The 20,965-nt window shown below is 43.6% G+C and overlaps 1 protein-coding gene and 1 long non-coding RNA gene across 2 annotated transcripts; both read left to right on the top strand.

Annotated features, from left to right (window-relative positions):
- Window positions 1–11,457: 11,457 nt before the first annotated feature.
- LOC109900082 (proteasome subunit beta type-1-B) lies at window positions 11,458–13,110 on the top strand. The gene is given in 7 exon segments (XM_031836363.1): window positions 11,458–11,810; window positions 12,175–12,282; window positions 12,605–12,686; window positions 12,840–12,873; window positions 12,876–12,913; window positions 12,915–12,952; window positions 13,107–13,110. Coding segments are annotated over 7 exon segments (402 nt in total). The 5' UTR covers window positions 11,458–11,712.
- Window positions 13,111–13,140: 30 nt separating this feature from the next.
- Window positions 13,141–13,782, top strand: LOC116376160 (uncharacterized). The gene is made up of 2 exons (XR_004211552.1): window positions 13,141–13,215; window positions 13,473–13,782. It is a non-coding gene; the product is annotated as an uncharacterized LOC116376160 (long non-coding RNA).
- The last annotated feature ends 7,183 nt before the right edge of the window (window positions 13,783–20,965 follow it).

The raw sequence follows: 20,965 nt of genomic DNA, 5'->3' as shown, positions 1-20,965 counted from the left end.
TGAAGGCACTGGACACTAATATATAGGCTATACGAATTATGCATTAATATATTAATTCTAACTTACACATCACTGTCTTTTTCACTGTTCCCTTGCTCAATTCATGCAAGGGAACAAAAAGGGGTTGTGTCTTCGTCAGAGCATCGTTATCTCTTTATTTTGTCTAGTATAGCCATTTAGCTTAGATAGCATGGCATAGAAAGCATAGAACTAACAACCAGTTGGCTTGGCTGGCAACAAGCACCTTAGATTTGTGTTGGGACTATATCTTATGGAAGGAAGGAAATAGTATGAATCAATTAATCAAAAATAACATTTTTAATGAAAATAAGTCAATCATTATTTGAATATGTCGGTAACGGTTGTATAAAAGTGATAATGCCCTCCAAGCTGTTGGAGGTTATATCGGCACGGTTTGCTGGCCCTTGACGTATATAATCTACAGACCACGGCTTCTTGGGCATTATCACTTAAATACACCCATTTCCCAAGTCCATCATGGCACAGGGGCCACCACACTCCTTCCCGGTATGCTGCCAGCTGCAACCACTTTTTCATGGCTGACTCCACATCGCTTTCAGACGCTCTATATGTTAACGGATTCTTCCGGACAACAGCTAATGAACAAGAGCACAAGTGGTTGCAAAGATGTGAAAAGGCAGTTGCAACAGGGAGAACGGAATACTGTAAAATGCCATGGTAATTGCACTGCAGGAAGCTATGTGTCGTGTTGAGACATTTGTAAATATGAGAAATCCTTACCAATCAAAACCTCCCTCAGTAGAAAGGGATGCAAGAGGGATGTTTCTATTTACTCCTCTTCAATTCATGTTTTTTTGCCAGCGTGTTGGAAATTGTGCGCCTCATTAAACGCCACACAGCATCTTTCACGTCGCATCCCCTAATTAGGCTCAAATGGTTCATCTAAAGGAAAAAACATTTGAATAATGTATCAATTGACATAAAACATTAAGCCACAAGTGACTGCTTTTCCCCAGGTGAGAGATGCATGGTTCTAAGAAACATATGCTTATTCTGAGCATCAAAACATTATGCTTTTATCCTACATCAAGTTGAAACGTTTATACAGGGGAGTGAGATGCCTTTTCATAAACAATATTTTGTGGACATAAATCATACTTTTTTTGTCTTGCTTAACTGAACAATTATTTTATTCTCATAAACTCCCATTGAATCTCTCAAAAAGAGCATAAGATGCAAAGTGGAATGAAACTCACCAGTTTAAGTTTGAAGTCAGCCCCCTGAAGATCAGTTTCCAGGCTCTGGAGACCTTGCTGATCCTTCATCTATAACACAACAAGGTGGAGAAGAATGAGGTAAGTGTATATTGCTGCCCACCAGGAGCAGGGGAGACATGGAAGATGTGTCTACCCACTGGGCACACACAGGTTTAATCAACGTTGTTTGCATGTCATGTCATTTCAATGAAATTATGTTGAATCAACGTGGACATCTGTGCCCAGTGGGTAACCTCGGTGTAGAATGGGCACATCCTTCCCATCTCTCCCTCCACTGCTGGTACTGAAACATGAGTGAGGTATTGGCATATGTAAATGGAATACACTATATATTTTATTATCATCACCATCATATACACTGATTTTACAAAACATTAGGAACTGCTCTTTCCATGACATACTGATCAGGTGATATCTATGATCCCTTATTGATGTCACTTGTTAAATCCACTTCAATCAGTGTAGATGATGGGGAGGAGACTGGTTAAAGAAGGATTTTTAATCCTTGACACAATTGAGACATGGATTGTGTATGTGGGCCATTCAGAGGGTGAATGGGCAAGATACAATATTTAAGTGCCTTTGAACAGGGTATGGTAGTACGTGCCAGGCGCACCGGTTTGTGTGTCAAGAACTGCAACGCTGCTGGATTTATCACGCTTAACAGTTTCCCGTGTGCATCAAGAATGGTCCACCACCCAAAGGACATCCAGCCAACTTGACACAACTGTAGGAAACATTGGAGTCAACAATGCCCCGACGAATTGAGGCTGAGGGAAAAGGGGGGTGTGCAACTCAATATTAGGAAGGTGTTCATAATGGTGGTACACTCAGTGTATATATTATGTATTGCTGCTCACCAGAAGGAGAGACAGGTAAAATGTGTTGATCCTTTGCAAACACCCAATTGTCCTGGTCAAAGCACTGTCTTTTGAGATTGGAGTGAGCTGTAATGTACTTCTCAGCAGATGTATGCTTCCTTAATTGATGTTTCTTCATCATTTTTGTTAAGCCATAAACTGCAGTTACGACATTTGATTTTCCTCTTGCTTGCAGGTCTCATAGCTGGACACGCTGAACCTGGGTCTCTCACAGTTGCACTGGTTACATCTGCACTGGTTACATCTGGGCCTCTCGCAGCTGCACTGGTTACATCTGCACTGGTTACATCTGGGTCTCTCGCAGTTGCACTGGTTACATCTGCACTGGTTACATCTGGGTCTCTCGCAGTTGCACTGGTTACATCTGCACGGGTTACATCTGGGCCTCTCGCAGTTGCATTTGTTAAATCTGGGCCTCTCGCAGTTGCACTGGTTACATCTGGGACTCTCGCAGTTGCACCTGGGTCTCGCCCACATACTGACTCACATTGTAGAATGTGTTTGGTAAAATCACTCCTATTTACATAGATCTTGGGGCAGTATGGGCTGTGAAAATGCTTTGCTGCTCTCTGCACTCCAAATGGCATATGAATATTGTGAACTCTGAAATGGGGGGGGAAAAACAATCAGCATCCAGGACCCAAAGTTCCCCAGTTGATAAAAAGAATGTGCTAAACTAGCATAATTAATGGATGAGATTACCTCTATGCAGCACTGCCTTCAATCTGTGAGACTCAATGTGTGCCGACACACTGGCATAGTCTCGGGGCTTGAAAATGGAGAGCTGGCAGAAGGGGCAATGATACAATTGGTACTTCTGGAACTTGGATAAAACAACACGGCCATCAGCTGCTTTCCGCACAGTGATATGCTGTCAAACACAAATGACAAATGTCCTGAACAACAATATAAACACAACAATTTCAAAGATTTTACTGAGTTACAGTTCATAGAAGACTTAAACAAATTCATTAGGCCCTAATCTATGGATTTCACATGAATGGGCAGGGGTGCAGCCATGGGTGTGCATAGACCCACCCACTTGGAAGCCAGGCCCAGCTAATCAGAATGAGTTTTTCCCCACAAAAGGGCTTTATTACAGAGAAAAAATACTTCTCAGCAGCCTCCCAAGTGGCGCAGCGGTCTAAGGCGCTGCATTGCAGTGCTTAATAAGGCGTCACTACAGACCTGGGTTCGTTCCCAGGCTGTGTTACAACCGGCCATGACCTCCATAGGGCGGTGCAGCATAGTCCGGGTCACCCCCAATTGGCCCAGCATCATGTTTTGGAGGACGCGTGACTCAACCTTTGCCTCACGCGAGCCCATAAGGGAGTTGCAGCTTTGAGACAAGATCATAATTGGATTGCAATTGGAAATCAAGAAATTGGGGAGAAAAAGGGAGTACAATACAACAACAACAAAAACACACAAAAAAATGAAAAAAATACTCCAGCACCCCCCTTCCCCCTCCACAGACAATCCCGCAGAAGAAGCCAGATGTGGAGGTCCTGAGCTGGCGTGGTTACACGTGGCCTGCAGTTGTGAGGCATGTTGGATTCTAAAATGACGATAGAGAAATTAACAAAATTCTCTGGCAACAGCTCTGTTGGACATTACTGATTTTTATGCATTTGGAAAATGTATGCTTTCTTTTATTTCAGATCATGAAACGTGGGACCATCACTTTACATGTTGCGTTTATATTTTTGTTCCGTATAGTTTAGCAAGTCAGCTAGGTGAGTTAATAATGTTGCCTCACTGTGTATCGTACATCATGAATAAGGAGTTAGCGTAACTTTGCGATCAAACAGGTCTGCAACGAATGGGCCTAAAGCCAATGTTCCCTCAAAAACAATTAGACACTGAGGAAATTTCAGGTCTGCTGAGCGCAAACTTCACAGTTGTGAAAATTCTGTGCAACGTCCAGCGCTGAACACTGAGGCTGTATCCGCTATATGTTAGTTTTAACAGTGGCCAAGTAGGCTACTGAGGCTATTTGATCATAATGTAGACCTACCAGAGTGGCTACCAGAGTGGCCTACCATAAAAAAAGAATGGAGAAAATGCATCCCATAACATTTTAACATGGAAATAGCTGTTCTATCATTCAGCCTACAGTTGCAGCCAATGTGTGGTGCTCAATGTAGGCCTACATTCCATGAGACTTGCAGGACTTGACAACATGCAGGGCTTGACAACCAGTTTATCCACTTGTCCTTCAGACAAGGAGGTGACTGAAAATGTTGTGTTGTTTGATAAGAGAACCCACTTTACAAAATAAAATGCATTATTTTTCCCATACCATTATTACAGAGAATCAGACAAATTATGCTACCCTCTGTCTATTGGCTACTTATTCAAGCCTGTCTCAAAATACAACACTGTCCCTTTAAAAAAAAACAGGCGTTTCAAAGATGTCTAGCAATGCACACGTTTTGTGCTCTTGTAGGAAGCAATCAGTCCCGTATTGCTGGCTACAAATGATCTATAACCGCGTAGCATCACTACTCTGGACGGTTCTGACTTAGAATATGTGGACAACCTCAAATACCTAGGTGTCTGATTAGACTGTAAACTCTCCTTCCAAACTCATATTAAACATCTCCAATTCAAAATTAAATGTAGAATCATATTCCTATTTCGCAAGAAGGCATCCTTCACTCATGCTGCCAAACATACCCTCGTAAAATTGACAATCCTTGACTTTGGCGATGTCATTTACAAAATAGCCTCCAACACTCTACTCAGCAAATTGGATGCAGTCTATCACAGTGCCATCCGTTTTGTCAACAAAGCCCTGTATACTACCCACCACTGCGACCTGTATGCTGTCGTTGGCTGGCCTTCGCTTCATATTCGTCGCCAAACCCATTGGCTCCAGGTCATTTATACGTCCTTGCTAGGTAAAGCCCCGCCTTATCTCAGCTCACTGGTCACTATAGCAGCACCCACCCATAGCATGCGCTCCAGCAGGGGTATATTTCACTGATCACCCCCAAAGCCAATTCCTCCTTTTGCTGCCTTTTCTTCCAGTTCTCTGCTGCCAATGACTGGAACAAATGGCAAAAATCTCTGAAGCTGGAGACTCATGTCTCCCTCACCATTTTTAAGCATCAGCTGTCAGAGCAGCTTACAGATCATTGCACCTGTACGTAGCCCATCTGTAAATAGCACATCCAACTACCTCATCCCCATATTGTTAATTATTTTATTTATATATATATTTTCCCCCCTTTGCACCACAGTATCTCTACTTGCACATTCTTCTTCTGCACATCTCACTCCAGTGTTTATTTGTGAAATTGTAATTATTTCGCCACTACGGCCAATTTATTTCCTTACCTCCCTAATCTTACTTAATTTGCACAAACTGTATATAGACTTTTGTATTGTGTTATTGACTGTACATTTGTTTATTCCATGTGTAACTCTGTGTTGTTGTTTGTGTCACACTGCTTTGCTTTATCTTGGCCAGGTAACAGTTGTAAATTAGAACTTGTTCTCAACTGGCTTACCTGGTTGAATAAAGGTAAAATAAAAAAAATACTGTATGTGGGAATGTCTTATGTCCGTCCTACATGTAGTGTTGGTACATGGAATATTTCTCAACTGCATATATCATAAATTGCTATTGCAAATAGAAGTATTATATTCAACAACTGACGTTTTCAAATATTATTTTGACAAACACACTTTGGTGCTTACAATTTATGAGTTGGTGGGCACTGTCATCTGGGATCTTTGTGATATGACTTTCTTTAAGCACGTACTGATGAAACTGTCACTTGATATTTTTTTCTTAAAGTCTACAAACACTCTACAGTCGTGGCCAAACGTTTTGAGAATGACACAAATATTAATTTCCAAAGTTTGCTGCTTCAGTGTCTTTAGATATTTTTGTCAGATGTTACTATGGAATACTGAAGTATAATTACAAGCATTTCATAAGTGTCAAAGGCTTTTATTAACAATTACATGAATTTGATGCAAAGAGTCGATATTTCCAGTGTTGACCCTTCTTTTTCAAGACGCAATCCGCCCTGGCATGCTGTCAATTAACTTCTGGGCCACGTCCTGACTGATGGCAGCCCATTCTTGCATAATCAATGCTTGGAGTTTGTCAGAATTTGTGGGTTTTGTTTGTCCACCAGGTTCTTGAGGATTGACCACACATTCTCAATGGGATTAAGGTCTGGGGAGTTTCCTGGCCATGGACCCAAAATATCGATTTTTGTTCCCCGAGCCACTTACTTTTGCCTTATGGCAAGGTGCTCCATCATGCTGGAAAAGACATTGTTCGTCACCAAACTGTTCCTGGATGGTTGGGAGAAGTTGCTCTCGGAGGATGTGTTGGTATCATTATTTATTCATGGCTGTGTTCTTAGGCAAAATTGTGAGTGAGGCCACACCCTTGGCTGAGAAGCAACCCCACACATGAATGGTCTCAGGATGCTTTACTGTTGGCGTGACACAGGACTGATGGTAACACTCACCTTGTCTTCTCCGGACAAGCTTTTTTCCGGATGACCCAAACAATCGGAAAGGAGATTCAGAGAAAATGACAGTCCGCCGGTCCTCAGCAGTCCAATCCCTGTACCTTTTGCAGAATATTAGCCTGTCCCTGATGTTTTTCCTGGAGATAAGTGGTTTCTTTGCTGCCCTTCTTGACACCAGGCCATCATCCAAAAGTCTTTGCCTCACTGTGCGTGCAGATACACTCACACCTTCCTGCTGCCATTCCTGAGCAAGCTCTGTACTGGTGGTGCCCCGATCCCACAGCTGAATCAACTTTAGGAGACGGTCCTGGAGCTTGCTGGACTTTCTTGGGCGCCCTGAAGCCTTCTTCACAACAATTGAACAGCTCTCCTTGAAGTTCTTGATGATTCAATAAATGGTTGATTTAGGTGCAATCTTACTGGCAGCAATATCCTTGTCTGTATCCATAGATTAGGGCCTAATGAATATCTGATCACTCTTCATAACATTCTGGAGTATAGGCAAATTGCCATCATACAAACTGAGGCAGCAGACTTTGTGAAAATTAATATTTGTATCATTCTCAAAACATTTGGCCACGACCGTACATTTATTCACTCTGTGATAGGGTTGGATCCTATATGCTACTTTTATTGTCCTGTTTTGTTTTGATTGAATGTTTTGCATGCCAACTGAGGTTCCATGTGCTGTGCCTAGGAATGAAGACAAAAGAGTTCAACAGAGTAAAGAACACAAACTGGAAGTGCAGTCTGTTGTTGAAAATGTATGCTATACCCCATCCACACTGAAGAGGCTCTGACATGTACATCAACCAGGGATAAAGAGAAAGTTAACACGGTGAAATGTTTCATACTTAATTGAAGTTAAGTGTCTGTTGACATGTTGGAAAAGATTAAAGGTCTAATGTTTAATTTGTCAACATTATATTTTTATTCATTGATTTACTGGCCACCTTTACTGTGGTTACATGTTCAGTATATGTATTGACCAGCAAACCCACTGCAGCCAACCTCACCAGCTCTCATGCCATTGGGTTAGCTACAACCAGTTTTGAAAATGTTTGGAGTAATGGTTAAAGAGCTATTGAAATTCGAAAAATGTGATTTGTCACTATGTTGACGGTCCCTAACTGCTGTTGGTGGACGTAAGGAAAACTACAGGCGAATATCCAACCTGAAACTGTCTTTACCTCGGTGTAGGATATGGGATCAAACTTTTGCATCCGTCACTCTCCTCGCCCCAACCTGGCATTGAACCAGGGACACTCTGCACACATCGACAAGACACCATCGAAGCATCGTTACCCATCGCGCCATTTGTGGATTGGTGATTTACGTTTGTGGATTGGTATCTTACATTTGTGAATACATTTGGCATGATATTGATCCCATAAATCAATCACGTCGAGCGGTGATGACTCAAAAAGCAGTGACAGTCTCTACGCCCCCTGTGTATTATCGTTAGCTAACAGCTAACTTAAGCAGTCACTCAACAGCAAACGGACTCTTAGTGATGATAGCTAGCTAGTTGCCTGGGGACCAGACTGAATTTATAAATACACCGTCTGGAACATGACAGTGTTTGATTCTGGAAATGGTCCTCTCAGGTCATCTACAATTGTCAAACACTTATGTTCCAGACGGGGTATTAATAAATGGGTAATTCCACGGTAGTAACAAAATAAATACCAATGATTGCAAAGTTAAACGAACTATACAACTCTATGCACAAGGACTACTTTTAACAGTTTCCACATAAATGTTTTAAGTCATTGCAAAGTAGCTAAAAAGTAGTTAAAGTTTCTAATTAGCAAAAATGCTAAAGTTGTCTGTGATGAGGATCGAACGAACACGCAACCTTTGGGTTGCTAGATGTTCACATTTATGCCCACCACTACCAACCACCATCCTTTCATTTTTTGCCTTAAGTAACCTTCTGTCATTGTAACGACGTTCGTCTGTTGAAGGAGAGTCGGACCAAAATGCAGCGTGGTGGTTACTCATGTTCTTTAATGAAAAAAATAGCGATACATGAAATAACTAAATAAATACAAAAACAACAAACGAAACGTGAAAACCTAATTACAGCCTATCTGGTGAACACTACACAAAGACAGGAACAATCACCCACAAAATACACAGTGAAACCCCGGCTACCTAAATATGGTTCCCAATCAGAGACAACGAGAATCACCTGACTCTGATTGAGAACCGCCTCAGGCAGCCAAGCCTATGCTATACACACCCCTAATCAGCCACAATCCCAATGCCTACAAAAAACCCAATACGACAACACAATAACCCATGTCACACCCTGGCCTGAACAAATAATAAAGAAAACACAAAATACTAAGACCAAGGCGTGACAGTCATATGTAACCATACCAGTGCTTAATTGGAACAGGATCCAGCACCTCTCCGTTATGGACTGTTTCATTACAGAACCTATTTGGCCAGATCTGGTATGAAAACGAATAATCACTTTTTACAATGTCAAAATTTGAATGAAAGCAATCAAAGTTAATTCGAGTTGCCTCTTTATTTAAAAAAAAAAGCGCAACATTGTAGCCAACGCATGGCCATCGCTGTGGTGAGAGAGAAGCTGGTCTCTCTCTTAGCCTAGCTGTAGATTGTAGCCCAATAACAAGGAATAGGCTACAGTCAGGAATGCATGGCAATCTGTAATTGAACAAACAGCATGCAGATAAAACAGGATTTAAGGAATATTTCAAATTACAATCAAGGGAAAACACAGTTTGTAAAGCAAATGGCTGAATCTGTCTGCTGTAGGCTAACAAAATATTTGATCAACTTCCAAATATTGTTTTACAAAGTAAAACGAGAGATATAGGCTTTTGGCACGAGAGCGTCGGCCATCACCGGTGAGTGAGCTGCACATCATTGGGTGAGTCTGAAACTGTAAAGCATTTTTAGGACTTTAATTTCCTCCTCATTTTGTAGCCTACAACATATGTCTCCACACACTTAGGCCTAGTCTATTGATGGATTCAACACATGGTCGTTTTCATTGATCTCAGATTTTCACTTTGTCAGTGTCAAAGGAGCCTGTCATTTCATTTACAGTATTAAAAAATAATCTGCCAAAGTCTCCAGTCATGTAAAATGACAGAGAATTGCATGAAATCCATTTATAAAAGCCACATTTTCCCTGACCCTTAGGCTACTAAAATGTTCCCCATGTGTGCGACTGTAAGTGCCTCTACTGCTCTATGCCACAAAGCAAATGCAATGATATTATTATGAAGGTGAGAAAAAGTAAGTAATGCAGCCCTGGTACCGCAGAGCTCTCCAGATCATCCCCCTCTCACTTTTTGTTCCGGCATCTCCCGATTAACAAATTAAGCACTGAACCATACATACCAAAAGTAACATATAATACAAATGAGTGTTCCAGATTTACATTTATTATGTTACGTCTTGTCTATGAGATCAGGCTGAATACACAGACTCCCGATGTAGTGTCCCAAAGCTAGGAATAGCCCAAACTCCTTGTCTTGTCCCCAGGGTAAGGTAAACCGCAACATTCAAACAAGGCTACAAAGAAAACTAATGGGACTTTAGCGACTGTGCTGACGTCAAAATCGGGGGTGTGAACTAGGTTTCTATTCAAGCGTTGATCGACATGGAAATGGCTCTATAGTATTAGAGAAAAGTTTAAAGAAACTGACCCTCCGTTACATCTTGACGTGTCATGTCGTAACGTACAGCACGCATAAAGCTACTTTTTCTGTCTTACAATCTCTCCACCAGGTGTAACATTTCTATCATCCTTTAAAAACAAGAAATGGACAGTGAAGGGGTGAGGGGGATACCTAGTTCTGTTTTTAATCATCATTGCATGCAATCATCATTCTCAAAGCCTCTGTTTACTTCTAAAATCACTTTAGCACCGCCCTAAAACCCCGATTCAAATTCGACACAAACCTTCAAATAGGTATGTAATGACACATTATATAAACTATTTAAGTTACAGATCGAGTTTAACAAAGCAATTTTCCCACACATCTTATTAGTTTCGCTTCCCCACCCGCCATTTAAAAAAAGACCCGACAGGGCTCATTGCCTGCTTGAATTATGCAGAAAAGGGCAGCGTTTAGGTCATGTAATTGATTATGTTGGAAAGGGGAGCAATTATGCCTTTACAATGGTATTGACATTACAGTTGATCTGGAAGTATTACATTTTGGGGGTGCTAAATTAAGGGAAATTGTACGGACCAAGGCGATGTACGAGTTTACGTTAACTTACCTAGCTAGCTAAGGTAAAGGCGAGCTAGCTTGGTAGATTGATACGTTATAGTTATACAGCAATAAAAAGCTAGTGTATACATCTATGAAAAACGTAGATACCGGTAGCAACACCAAAGGCCAGGCTCAAAGTGAATCGCAAATTTGTTACAAAATGTTAACCTAAATGCAATGGCTTTACCCTCATCTCTGCGGACGAAGACACACTGAAAGAGACACAACTGTATTCATTACGTTTAATTCTGTTGCAAAACGTTTACTCCGAAAGGAAAAAGTTTTGCAATGAAAACGAGATTCTATTGGACAAATTCAGGTAGGTCCCTCGCCGTTTCGTTACCGTTAGCTTCCGTTTTGTTCTTCACGGTTTCCGTTGTAAGACGTGATGAATTTACACCCCAGCCCAGGCAGCGAAGTCGGCACAAGACAAAAGTGACGTAATTCGTAAGGTTCTGTATTTTCATATGCTAAAGTGATGTTTTTTTATTTAAAAAATGCTTTATCTGCTTCCCCAATGAAAATATGTTTGAAAATTGTTTCTGGACATTGTTTCTGCTGATTTGCTGGTAACATTGTTGAGCTGCACAGATTACTGTTCGATTTGAAAGCGCTCCTCCCTCACCGCTTTTTCGAACTCCCTCCATGACTCCAGCCACTGGGTGGTAGGAAAGACAACTTTTCTTGTTTTGTCGGTTGTTGTTGATCATGATGAAGAAGAAGCATTTCCGTCCGCCATATTGCAGTGATACAGCGAGATTTCCCATTTGTCTCAGCAAGTTGAAGAGTTCGTGTTTTCTTGTTAACTGCCATAATGTTTGCACAAGTTTATGGAGATAATGGAAAAATGAAGGAGTATCACTATTCTGGACCAGTAGAGCACCGATTCTCTCCATATTCCTTCAACGGAGGGTAAGCGTCAATATCCAACTAACAATCGTTTTGGTAGCCCAAATGATAGCAAGCTACAGTAACGTTACCTAGCTAATGCTGTACATAATTGTTTTCTGCAGGAATGGACACTGACTGGAGATAGCGTCTGACTAGTAATATGTCATTGTGCAAATAGTTAACACTTAATCAATAGATGTTCGTAGTTAAGTACGTTAGCTAACTACGTGAACAACAATACATGTTTATCTGGTTTCGATTTCAGTTAGCTACAGTAGCTAACGTTAATTATCTGGTAGTTGAGTTAAGGTTTTGCCAAAACTAACGTCAACTTGTTTGTTAGGGCATCATGTCAACTGACACTTAACTTTTTTTGTGTTTCCAGGACTGTGCTTGCCGTTGCAGGTGAAGACTTCGCCATTGTGGCCTCAGACACGCGTTTGAGTGAAGGCTATTCAATCCACAGTCGTGACTCTCCAAAATGTTACAAATTGTAAGTCAAGTGCACACACAACTGTATTTCCAAGGATGACCGAAGGCAAATTGCCAGATGGTGTGGTTTAACCACATTCACTGCCTCACTATTGCTGTGTTTAGACAGGCAGCTCAATTCTGATATTTTTTCACTAATTGATCATTTGACCAATCCGATCAATCACAGATCTTTTTCTGAGCTGAACAAAAAAACTATTAGTTGTGGAGAAATCATAATTGGGCTGCCTGTCTATGCTTGTGAACATCATAATAAATGATATGTTAAATATTTCACCACTAAGTTACGGTACTGTGACTAATACATGTTTAATTTCTCACAGAACAAATACGACTGTCATAGGCTGCAGTGGATTCCATGGGGATTGCTTGACTCTGACCAAAATCATTGATGCAAGATTAAAGGTGAGATCATTTTGAGGCTGTTTCACTTTCATCATTTTTTATTTCAAAATTGTTAGTTGAGCTGAAAGTTATGGCGTACACAATAAGGTTAACGTTTGTAAATGTATAATTTTCGAACATCAGCCAATATATGATGGGAGAATGGATTTTTAGATGTACAAGCATTCAAACAACAAGAGCATGACAAGTGAGCCATCGCAGCCATGCTGTCAACTATCCTGTACGGTTAGAAGATTCTTCCCCTACTACGTTTTACAACATCATCGGTGGCTGGATGAGGAGGGTATGACTCCTGCTCTATTGCTGCTATTACTATTATCAGATGCTTGGTTCCATATGTGTAAGGTATTCACTGCATGTGTTAAGTCTAGTCCACTATTATGACTCTCTAAACTGAGCTGGTTTGTTTTTGCTTTTCAGGTAAAGGAGCTGTTTACAGTTTTGACCCTGTGGGATCCTATCAGAGAGGACACATACAAAGCTGGTGGCCTCAGCGAGTGCCATGCTGCAACCTCTGCTTGACAATCAGGTAAAGAAACCAAAAGTGGTATAAGTTGAGCATTGCTAATAGCTTTTGAGGGCTTTGTTCCCCCCCCAAGCACCTCTGTCCAATTTGACAGCACAATATGGCTTGAATGTTTGTATGCCAAATGTGTATGCAGAATTTAGCAGTGGCAGGGAAACCCTAGACATTCTAGTGACCAAGATATCTTTGGTTTGGGACAAACCATCTCTTTGTTTCTGTATTGCCCCTTAGTCTGTCTTTTATTCTTAATTTACAATTAGATTGGATTCAAGAATATGGAGGGTGTGCAGCACCTGCCCCTGAACCAGGAGAAGGCTTGTGCAGCTGGTCAAGATGTCTTCATCTCCGCTGCTGAGAGAGACGTGTACACCGGTGATGCCCTCAGGATCTGCATCGTCACCAAGGAGGGCATCAAAGAAGAAACAGTCCCACTCAGGAAGGAGGCTGAACAACTTATTTCTGCCACCATTTCAAGCTACTGCTTTTGTCTGGATTTTTCATATTTTTGACCCTTCCCCTGCTTTTCTCTTTACATTCTTGCTGAAGAATAAAAATGTTCCCTGTAGTTAATTTTCTCATGTCAGTATAATTCTTTTTTTAATAAACATGAAATGTTAAATGTATTTGATTACAATGAAGGTCTAAACAGTTTCCAAATGTATCAAGACAATTCTTGCTCCAACATACACTACCGGTCAAAAGTTTAGAACACCTGCTCACTCTAGGGTCTTTACTATTTTCCTATTTTCTTTTCTTTTACTATTTTCTACATTGTAGAATAATAGTGAAGACATCAAAACAATGAAGTAACAAAGTGTTAAACAAATTAAAATATATTTGAGATTCTTCAAATAGCTCATGACAGCCTTTGCGCACACACTTGCATTCTCAACCAGCTTCATTTTTTATTTTTTTTATTTAACCTTTATTTAACCAGGTAGGCTAGTTGAGAACAAGTGCTCATTTCCAAACTCTGACCTGGCCAAGATAAAGCATAGCAGTGAGCAGACAGAGTACACATGGAGTAAACGAAACAAGTCAATACACAGAAAAGAAAAAAGTGTATATTGTGTGCAAAAAGGCATGAGGCGGTAGGTGAATAATTACAATTTAGCAGACTGAACGAGTGATGAATGAGCAGATGGTCATGCGGTGCAGGTAGAGATACTGGTGTGCAAAAGAGCAGAAAAGTAAATGAAAACAGTATGGGGATGAGGTAGGTAAATTGGGTGGGCTATTTACTGATGGACTATATAGCAGCAGCGATCGGTTAGCTGCTCAGATAGCAGATGTTTAAAGTTGGTGAGGGAGATAAGTCTCCAACTTCAATGATTTTTGCAATTAGTTCCAGTCACAGGCAGCAGAGAACTGGAAGGAAAGGTGGCCAAATTAGGTGTTGGCTTTAGGGATGATCAGTGAGATACAACTGCTGGAGCGCGTGCTATGGGTGGGTGTTGCCATTGTGACCAGTGAACTGAGATAAGGTGGAGCTTTACCTAGCATGGACTTGTAGATGACCTGGAGCCAGTGGGTCTGGCGACGAATATGTAGCGAGGGCCAGCCGATTAGAGCATACAGGTCGCAGTGGTGGGTGGTATAAGGTGCTTTAGTAACAAAATGGATGGCACTGTGATAAACTGCATCCAGTTTGCTGAGTAGAGTATTGGAAGCTATTTTGTAGATGACATCGCCGAAGTCTAGGATCGGTAGTAGGATAGTCAGTTTTACTAGGGTAAGTTTGGCGGCGTGAGTGAAGGAGGCTTTGTTGCGAAATAGAAAGCCGACTAGATTTGATTTTCGATTGGAGATGTTTGATATGAGTCTGGAAGGAGAGTTTGCAGTCTAGCCAGACACCTAGGTACTTATAGATGTCCACATATTCTAGGTCGGAACCATCCAGGGTGGTGATGCTAGTCGGGCGTGCGGGTGCAGGCAGCAAATGGTTGAAAAGCATGCATTTGGTTTTACTAGCGATTAAGAGCAGTTGGAGGCCACGGAAGGAGTGTTGTATGGCATTGAAGCTTGTTTGGAGGTTAGATAGCACAGTGTCCAAGGGAGGGCCAGAAGTATACAGAATGGTGTCGTCTGCGTAGAGGTGGATCAGGGAATTGCCCGCAGCAAGAGCAACATCATTGATATAAACAGAGAAAAGAGTCGGCCCGAGAATTGAACCCTGTGGCACCCCCATAGAGACTGCCAGAGGACCGGAAAACATGCCCTCCGATTTGACACACTGAACTCTGTCTGCAAAGTAGTTGGTGAACCAGGCACGGCAGTCATTAGAAAAACCGAGGCTACTGAGTCTGCCGATAAGAATATAGTGATTGACAGAGTCGAAAGCCTTGGCCAGGTCGATGAAGACGGCTGCACAGTACTGTCTTTTATCGATGGCGGTTATGATATCGTTTAGTACCTTGAGCGTGGCTGAGGTGCACCCGTGACCGGCTCGGAAACCAGATTGCACAGCGGAGAAGGTACGGTGGGATTCGAGATGGCCAGTGATCTGTTTGTTGACTTGGCTTTCGAAGACCTTAGATAGGCAGGGCAGGATGGATATAGGTCTGTAACAGTTTGGGTCCAGGGTGTCTCCCCCTTTGAAGAGGGGGATGACTGCGGCAGCTTTCCAATCCTTGGGGATCTCATTGAACAGGCTGGTAATAGGGGTTGCGACAATGGCGGCGGATAGTTTCAGAAATAGGTAGTCACCTGAAATGCACCATAAATTCATTTGTGGAGTTTCTTCCCTTAATGTGTTTGAGCAAATCAGTTGTGTTGTGACAGGTAGGGGTTGTATACAGAAATGGCCCTATTTGGTAAAAGACCAAATCCATATTATGGCAAGAACAGCTCAAATAAGCAAAGAGAAATGACAGTCTACTTCGAGTCAAGGTCAGTCAGGAAAATTTCAAGAGCTTTGAAAGTTGAAGTGCCGTCACACTTGGGGCTCCCAAGTGGGGCAAGACGCTGCATCTCAGTGCTAGAGGCGTGACTAGTGAGAAACTGGTTCAAATCACAACCAGCTGTGTCACAACCAGCAGGGATTGGGAGTCTCATAGGGGTGTGCACAATTGTCCAAATTCGGCTGGTATTGGCCATCATTGTAAATAAGAATTTGTCCTTACCTGACTTTTTAAAATTAAATCAAGCGTGAGGCACCTTGGTCTGAGGAAACAGATAATATACATTTCAACCTACTATGTGTGCCAGTAGGTGTTCCTCAGGAATTCCAGGCCCTAAACAGGAATGATGGTTTATGGCATCTACTACCAAATCTTGGCCCCGCTATTGTGGATGCCAAACAGACCTCATGGATAAATATACTATAATCAACAACGTTCTGTTAACTATACCTGCTCTGCCCTTACTGGTATGGCCGAGCAATTGGAGGCTACTACCAGGACCGCCAGGCAGAATAGATTGAAATTAGATATGATCCTGGCCAGTCAGGGAGGGTTTTGAAATTTTTTGGGTGAGCAATGTTGTACATTTATACCTAATAATATCCCAGATGGGAGCATATCAAAAGCATTGGTTGGGTTGGACGAGCTTTCGGCAGAAATTAAGGGCGTGGCTGGGGTGGAGGAGTCTGCCTGGATGTCTTGGATGGGGTGTGGCTGGGTGAGTATGCATCACTGGTGGTTACTGGATTTCTGACCCTAATTCTTGTATTTTTATTATTGATGTGTTTGTTGCTTGCATCATACCTTGTTTGAAGAAGTCTGTTACAGATGTGGTACAGGCTTCAGGTATGATGCCCTTGCTTGATGCTCCTGAAGGAGATGCAGATACGGAATCTAACTTCGGAGAGAGAAAGATGGGGTGACTGAGGATGACCCCTGGTTTGCCGTGGGTGAGGTCGTGGAATGATAACTTCTTAAATACATAACGTGTACGATATAACTTCTCCTCTCTTATGTGAAGGTTTAGAGTCCCTGGGTGGCAAGGAGCCCACCTGGTACAGGATAGGAGTAGCTGAGAGGACCAGATGGTTTATAATAATGCTTTGCTCTGCTTTACTCTGTTTTCCATGACCAATGTTGTATCCTATATCTAACATGTCCATAAACAATGAAGTTTATCCTATTTTTGGTAAGTAACACCCTTCTGGGTATCAAAAGGGGAGTCGAAAATAATATATAATTTGTAGATTTTTTCTGTTTTTCATGAAATGCTATTAACATATTACTATGTTGGGGCCGCTGAAATAAAGGATAATGATTGTGGGTGTCAAAAGGGGGAATCAAAAACTCCAGTTTATATATATGTTAATCAACAAAGGGACGTGCATCACTTCATGTATTCACAAAATAAAGGTTTAAAGTTCCTGGGTTCATCAGCAACCTAGTATATCGGATGGTGTGGTTACACCCCACAGGGGTGTAAAAAGGGGGATTGTGAGGTTCTGTGTTATACACTATAGCCCTTACCATATCATATGTGATGGGATATTATTTGCTGTTGGCTTGTGTGGGTATATGTGTTATGCAACATAGCTGACTTGAGACATTGTTAACAGTTTCAGGGCCATGGGCCTTTCTCGTGATGGAAAAATACAGGATAACTTGAAGACAGGCACTGTGCAATGAGTTGTGAGGGCACATTCAGAACGTGTCGCTGGTCCTGGTTAGGGGGTTCTCCTGGTTTTCCTCACTAGACCTCCGCAGTGGCTACTGGCAGGTACCCCTCTCCCCAGAGGCAGGAGCCAAAACTGCATTCTCCACTAACAGAGGACACTGGCAGTTCAAGGTCCTGTGCGTCGGCCTGTGCAACGCTCCAGCTACTTTTGAGCATTTGATGGACAGGGTGCTGGATGCCATCCCCCGACAGCAGTGTCTTGTATACCTCGGTGACATCCTGGCCCATGGCAGCTCCTTCCAGTCAGCCCTGGGGGCGCTACGGCATGTACTGGAGATGGTGGCTGCTGCAGGTCTGAAGCTCCACCCGAGAAGTGCCACTTCAGAGGAGAGAGGTGTCCTTGGGCCATCGAGTGGGGAAGGAGGGGATCAGCATCATGGAGGACAAGGTGGGGGCTGTCAGAGACTGGCCCACCCCCACCGAGCAACGTCAGCTGAAGAGCTTCCTGGGCCTGGCCTCGTACTACAGGAGGTTTGTACGGGGCTTCTCTAGCGTCACTGCTCCCCTGAACCGCCTGCTGCCGAAGGACAAGGCTTTCACTTGGACAGTGGAGTGTGAGGAGGCCTTCAACACCCTCAAAAGTGCACTGATCGAGGCCCCGTGCTTGCCCCCCCTGACCTCACCTTCCCTTTATCTTGGACACAGACTCAAACAATGAGGGCAGCACAAGAGGGATGTGGAGGACTTTTGTCGCCGCTGTGACAACTGCACGGCGAGAAAGGCCCCCCAGGCCGCTCTCATGCTCAGCTCCAACAGTTCCCAGTGGGGGCTCCCATGGAGAGGGTGGGGGAGTGGATGTAGTTGGGCCGTTCCCCACCACAGACAGTGGAAACCGCTGGGTGCTCACGGCCATGGACTATTTCACAAAATGGCCCAAGACCTATGCTCTGCCTAACCAGGAGGCAGAGCATCGTCGGTGCCCTGACAGCGTGGATGTTCAGCAGGTTTGGAGCTGCAGAGTCCATCCACAGCGACCAAGGCAGAAACTTTGAGTCCCGTGTGTTCGCCACCATGTGTGAGAGGCTGGGTATGCACAAGACCTGCACTACCCCTCTCCATCCTCAAAGTGATGGCGTGGAGCGCTTCAACAAAACGCTTGGACAGCAGCTGGCCATCGTCTCTTCCAAACACCAGCGTGACTGGGACAAGCACCTGCCTATGGTCCTCATAGCATGCCGCTCCGCTGTCCAAGACTCCACCTCCTGCACGCCTGCCCTCCTCATGCTGGGGAGAGAGATCCGCACCCTGCGGAGATGGCATTTGGTCGGCCCCTGGATAGCCCTCATGTTCCCCCGGGCCGGAGTATGCCCGGAGAATCCAGGACCGCCTGGAGACAGCCCACACCTTCGCCAGAGAGCAGCTGGTGAATGCAGGTGTGAGGCAGCAGAAGAGAACTATGACGTGCACACCCGGGGAAGGCACTTTGTGGCTGGGGAGCTGGTCTGGGTCTACAGCCCCCTAAGAAAAAAAGGCAGATGCCCCAAGTTGGACAGTCACTGGGTGGGACCCTGCAGTGTCCTGGAGAGGGTAGGGGAGGTTGTTTACCGGGTGCCGCTCCTCCCAGGGGGAGAAAGGTGACACTACACCGGGACAGGTTAGCCCCATACAGAGGGGCCTCTTCTCCCCAAACCCCAGGAACCCCCACAATTCCCCTCTCTGGCAATGACATTCTCCAGGCACCCATCCCCAGGTGCCGCAGACAAAGGCTCCAGACAGCCCACTCCCCTGTCTCCCCCCTGTGTCACCGCGTGGTTTACCCGTTCCCGCTTCCTTGTCCCCCATATCCCTGCCTTCATCCCCTGGTTCCCAGAGGGGCACTCTGCGACCATCACGGCCACGCAGGCAAAGGAGACCTCCGGGTCGCTTCAGAGACTTGGGGGGGGGGGGCTGTCCAGCGAACCGCACAGACAGCTGTGTGTTATGTGTTAGGCTAGTAGGTGGTTGTGTTGTACTTACCAGTACCCAGTGTTCGCGGGTCCAATATGCCAATCAACCTGCTATCTGCCAATCACAGTAATCCCTTGAAAGTTATGATGCTTGGCATCCTGGCGGTTGGCGGAGTGGAGGGGGGTTGGGCAGGGGGATGGAGCATTGGAAGTTAAGACCAGGTTTAGCCTTTGTTCTCTCTCTTACGTCTGGCCTTCACAAGAGAAGGTCACGATTGGCTTGTGGGTTATCTTTCATTTATTTGGCGTGGGCTACAGCCAAACAGTAGCCTGTGTAAAGCTGGACAATTGTTCCTCAAATCAAATCAAATCAAATTTTATTTGTCACATACACATGGTTAGCAGATGTTAATGCGAGTGTAGCGAAATGCTTGTGCTTCTAGTTCCGACAATGCAGTAATAACGAACAAGTAATCTAACTAACAATTCCCAAAAAACTACTGTCTTATACACAGTGTAAGGGGATAAAGAATATGTACATAAGGATATATGAATGAGTGATGGTACAGAGCAGCATAGGCAAGATACAGTAGATGATATCGAGTACAGTATATACATATGAGATGAGTATGTAAACAAGTGGCGTAGTTAAAGTGGCTAGTGATACATGTATTACATAAGGATGCAGTCGATGATATAGAGTACAGTATCTACGTATGCATATGAGATGAATAATGTAGGGTAAGTACATTATATAAGGTAGCATTGTTTAAAGTGGCTAGTGATATATTTACATCATTTCCCATCAATTCCCATGATTAAAGTGGCTGGAGTAGAGTCAGTGTCATTGACAGTGTGTTGGCAGTAGCCACTCAATGTTAGTGGTGGCTGTTTAACAGTCTGATGGCCTTGAGATAGAAGCTGTTTGTCAGTCTCTCGGTCCCAGCTTTGATGCACCTGTACTGACCTCGCCTTCTGGATGACAGGGGTGAACAGGCAGTGGCTCGGGTGGTTGATGTCCTTGATGATCTTTATGGCCTTCCTGTAGCATCGGGTGGTGTAGGTGTCCTGGAGGGCAGGTAGTTTGCCCCCGGTGATGCGTTGTGCAGACCTCACTACCCTCTGGAGAGCCTTACGGTTGAGGGCGGTGCAGTTGCCATACCAGGCGGTGATACAGCCCGCCAGGTGCTCTCGATTGTGCATTCTGTAGAAGTTGTGAGTGCTTTTGGTTG

Source organism: Oncorhynchus kisutch, linkage group LG11 (genome assembly GCF_002021735.2).
Source record: "Oncorhynchus kisutch isolate 150728-3 linkage group LG11, Okis_V2, whole genome shotgun sequence".
In the NCBI taxonomy this organism is placed as follows: Eukaryota; Metazoa; Chordata; class Actinopteri; order Salmoniformes; family Salmonidae; genus Oncorhynchus; species Oncorhynchus kisutch.
This window is presented reverse-complemented; position numbering and strand designations above follow the sequence as displayed.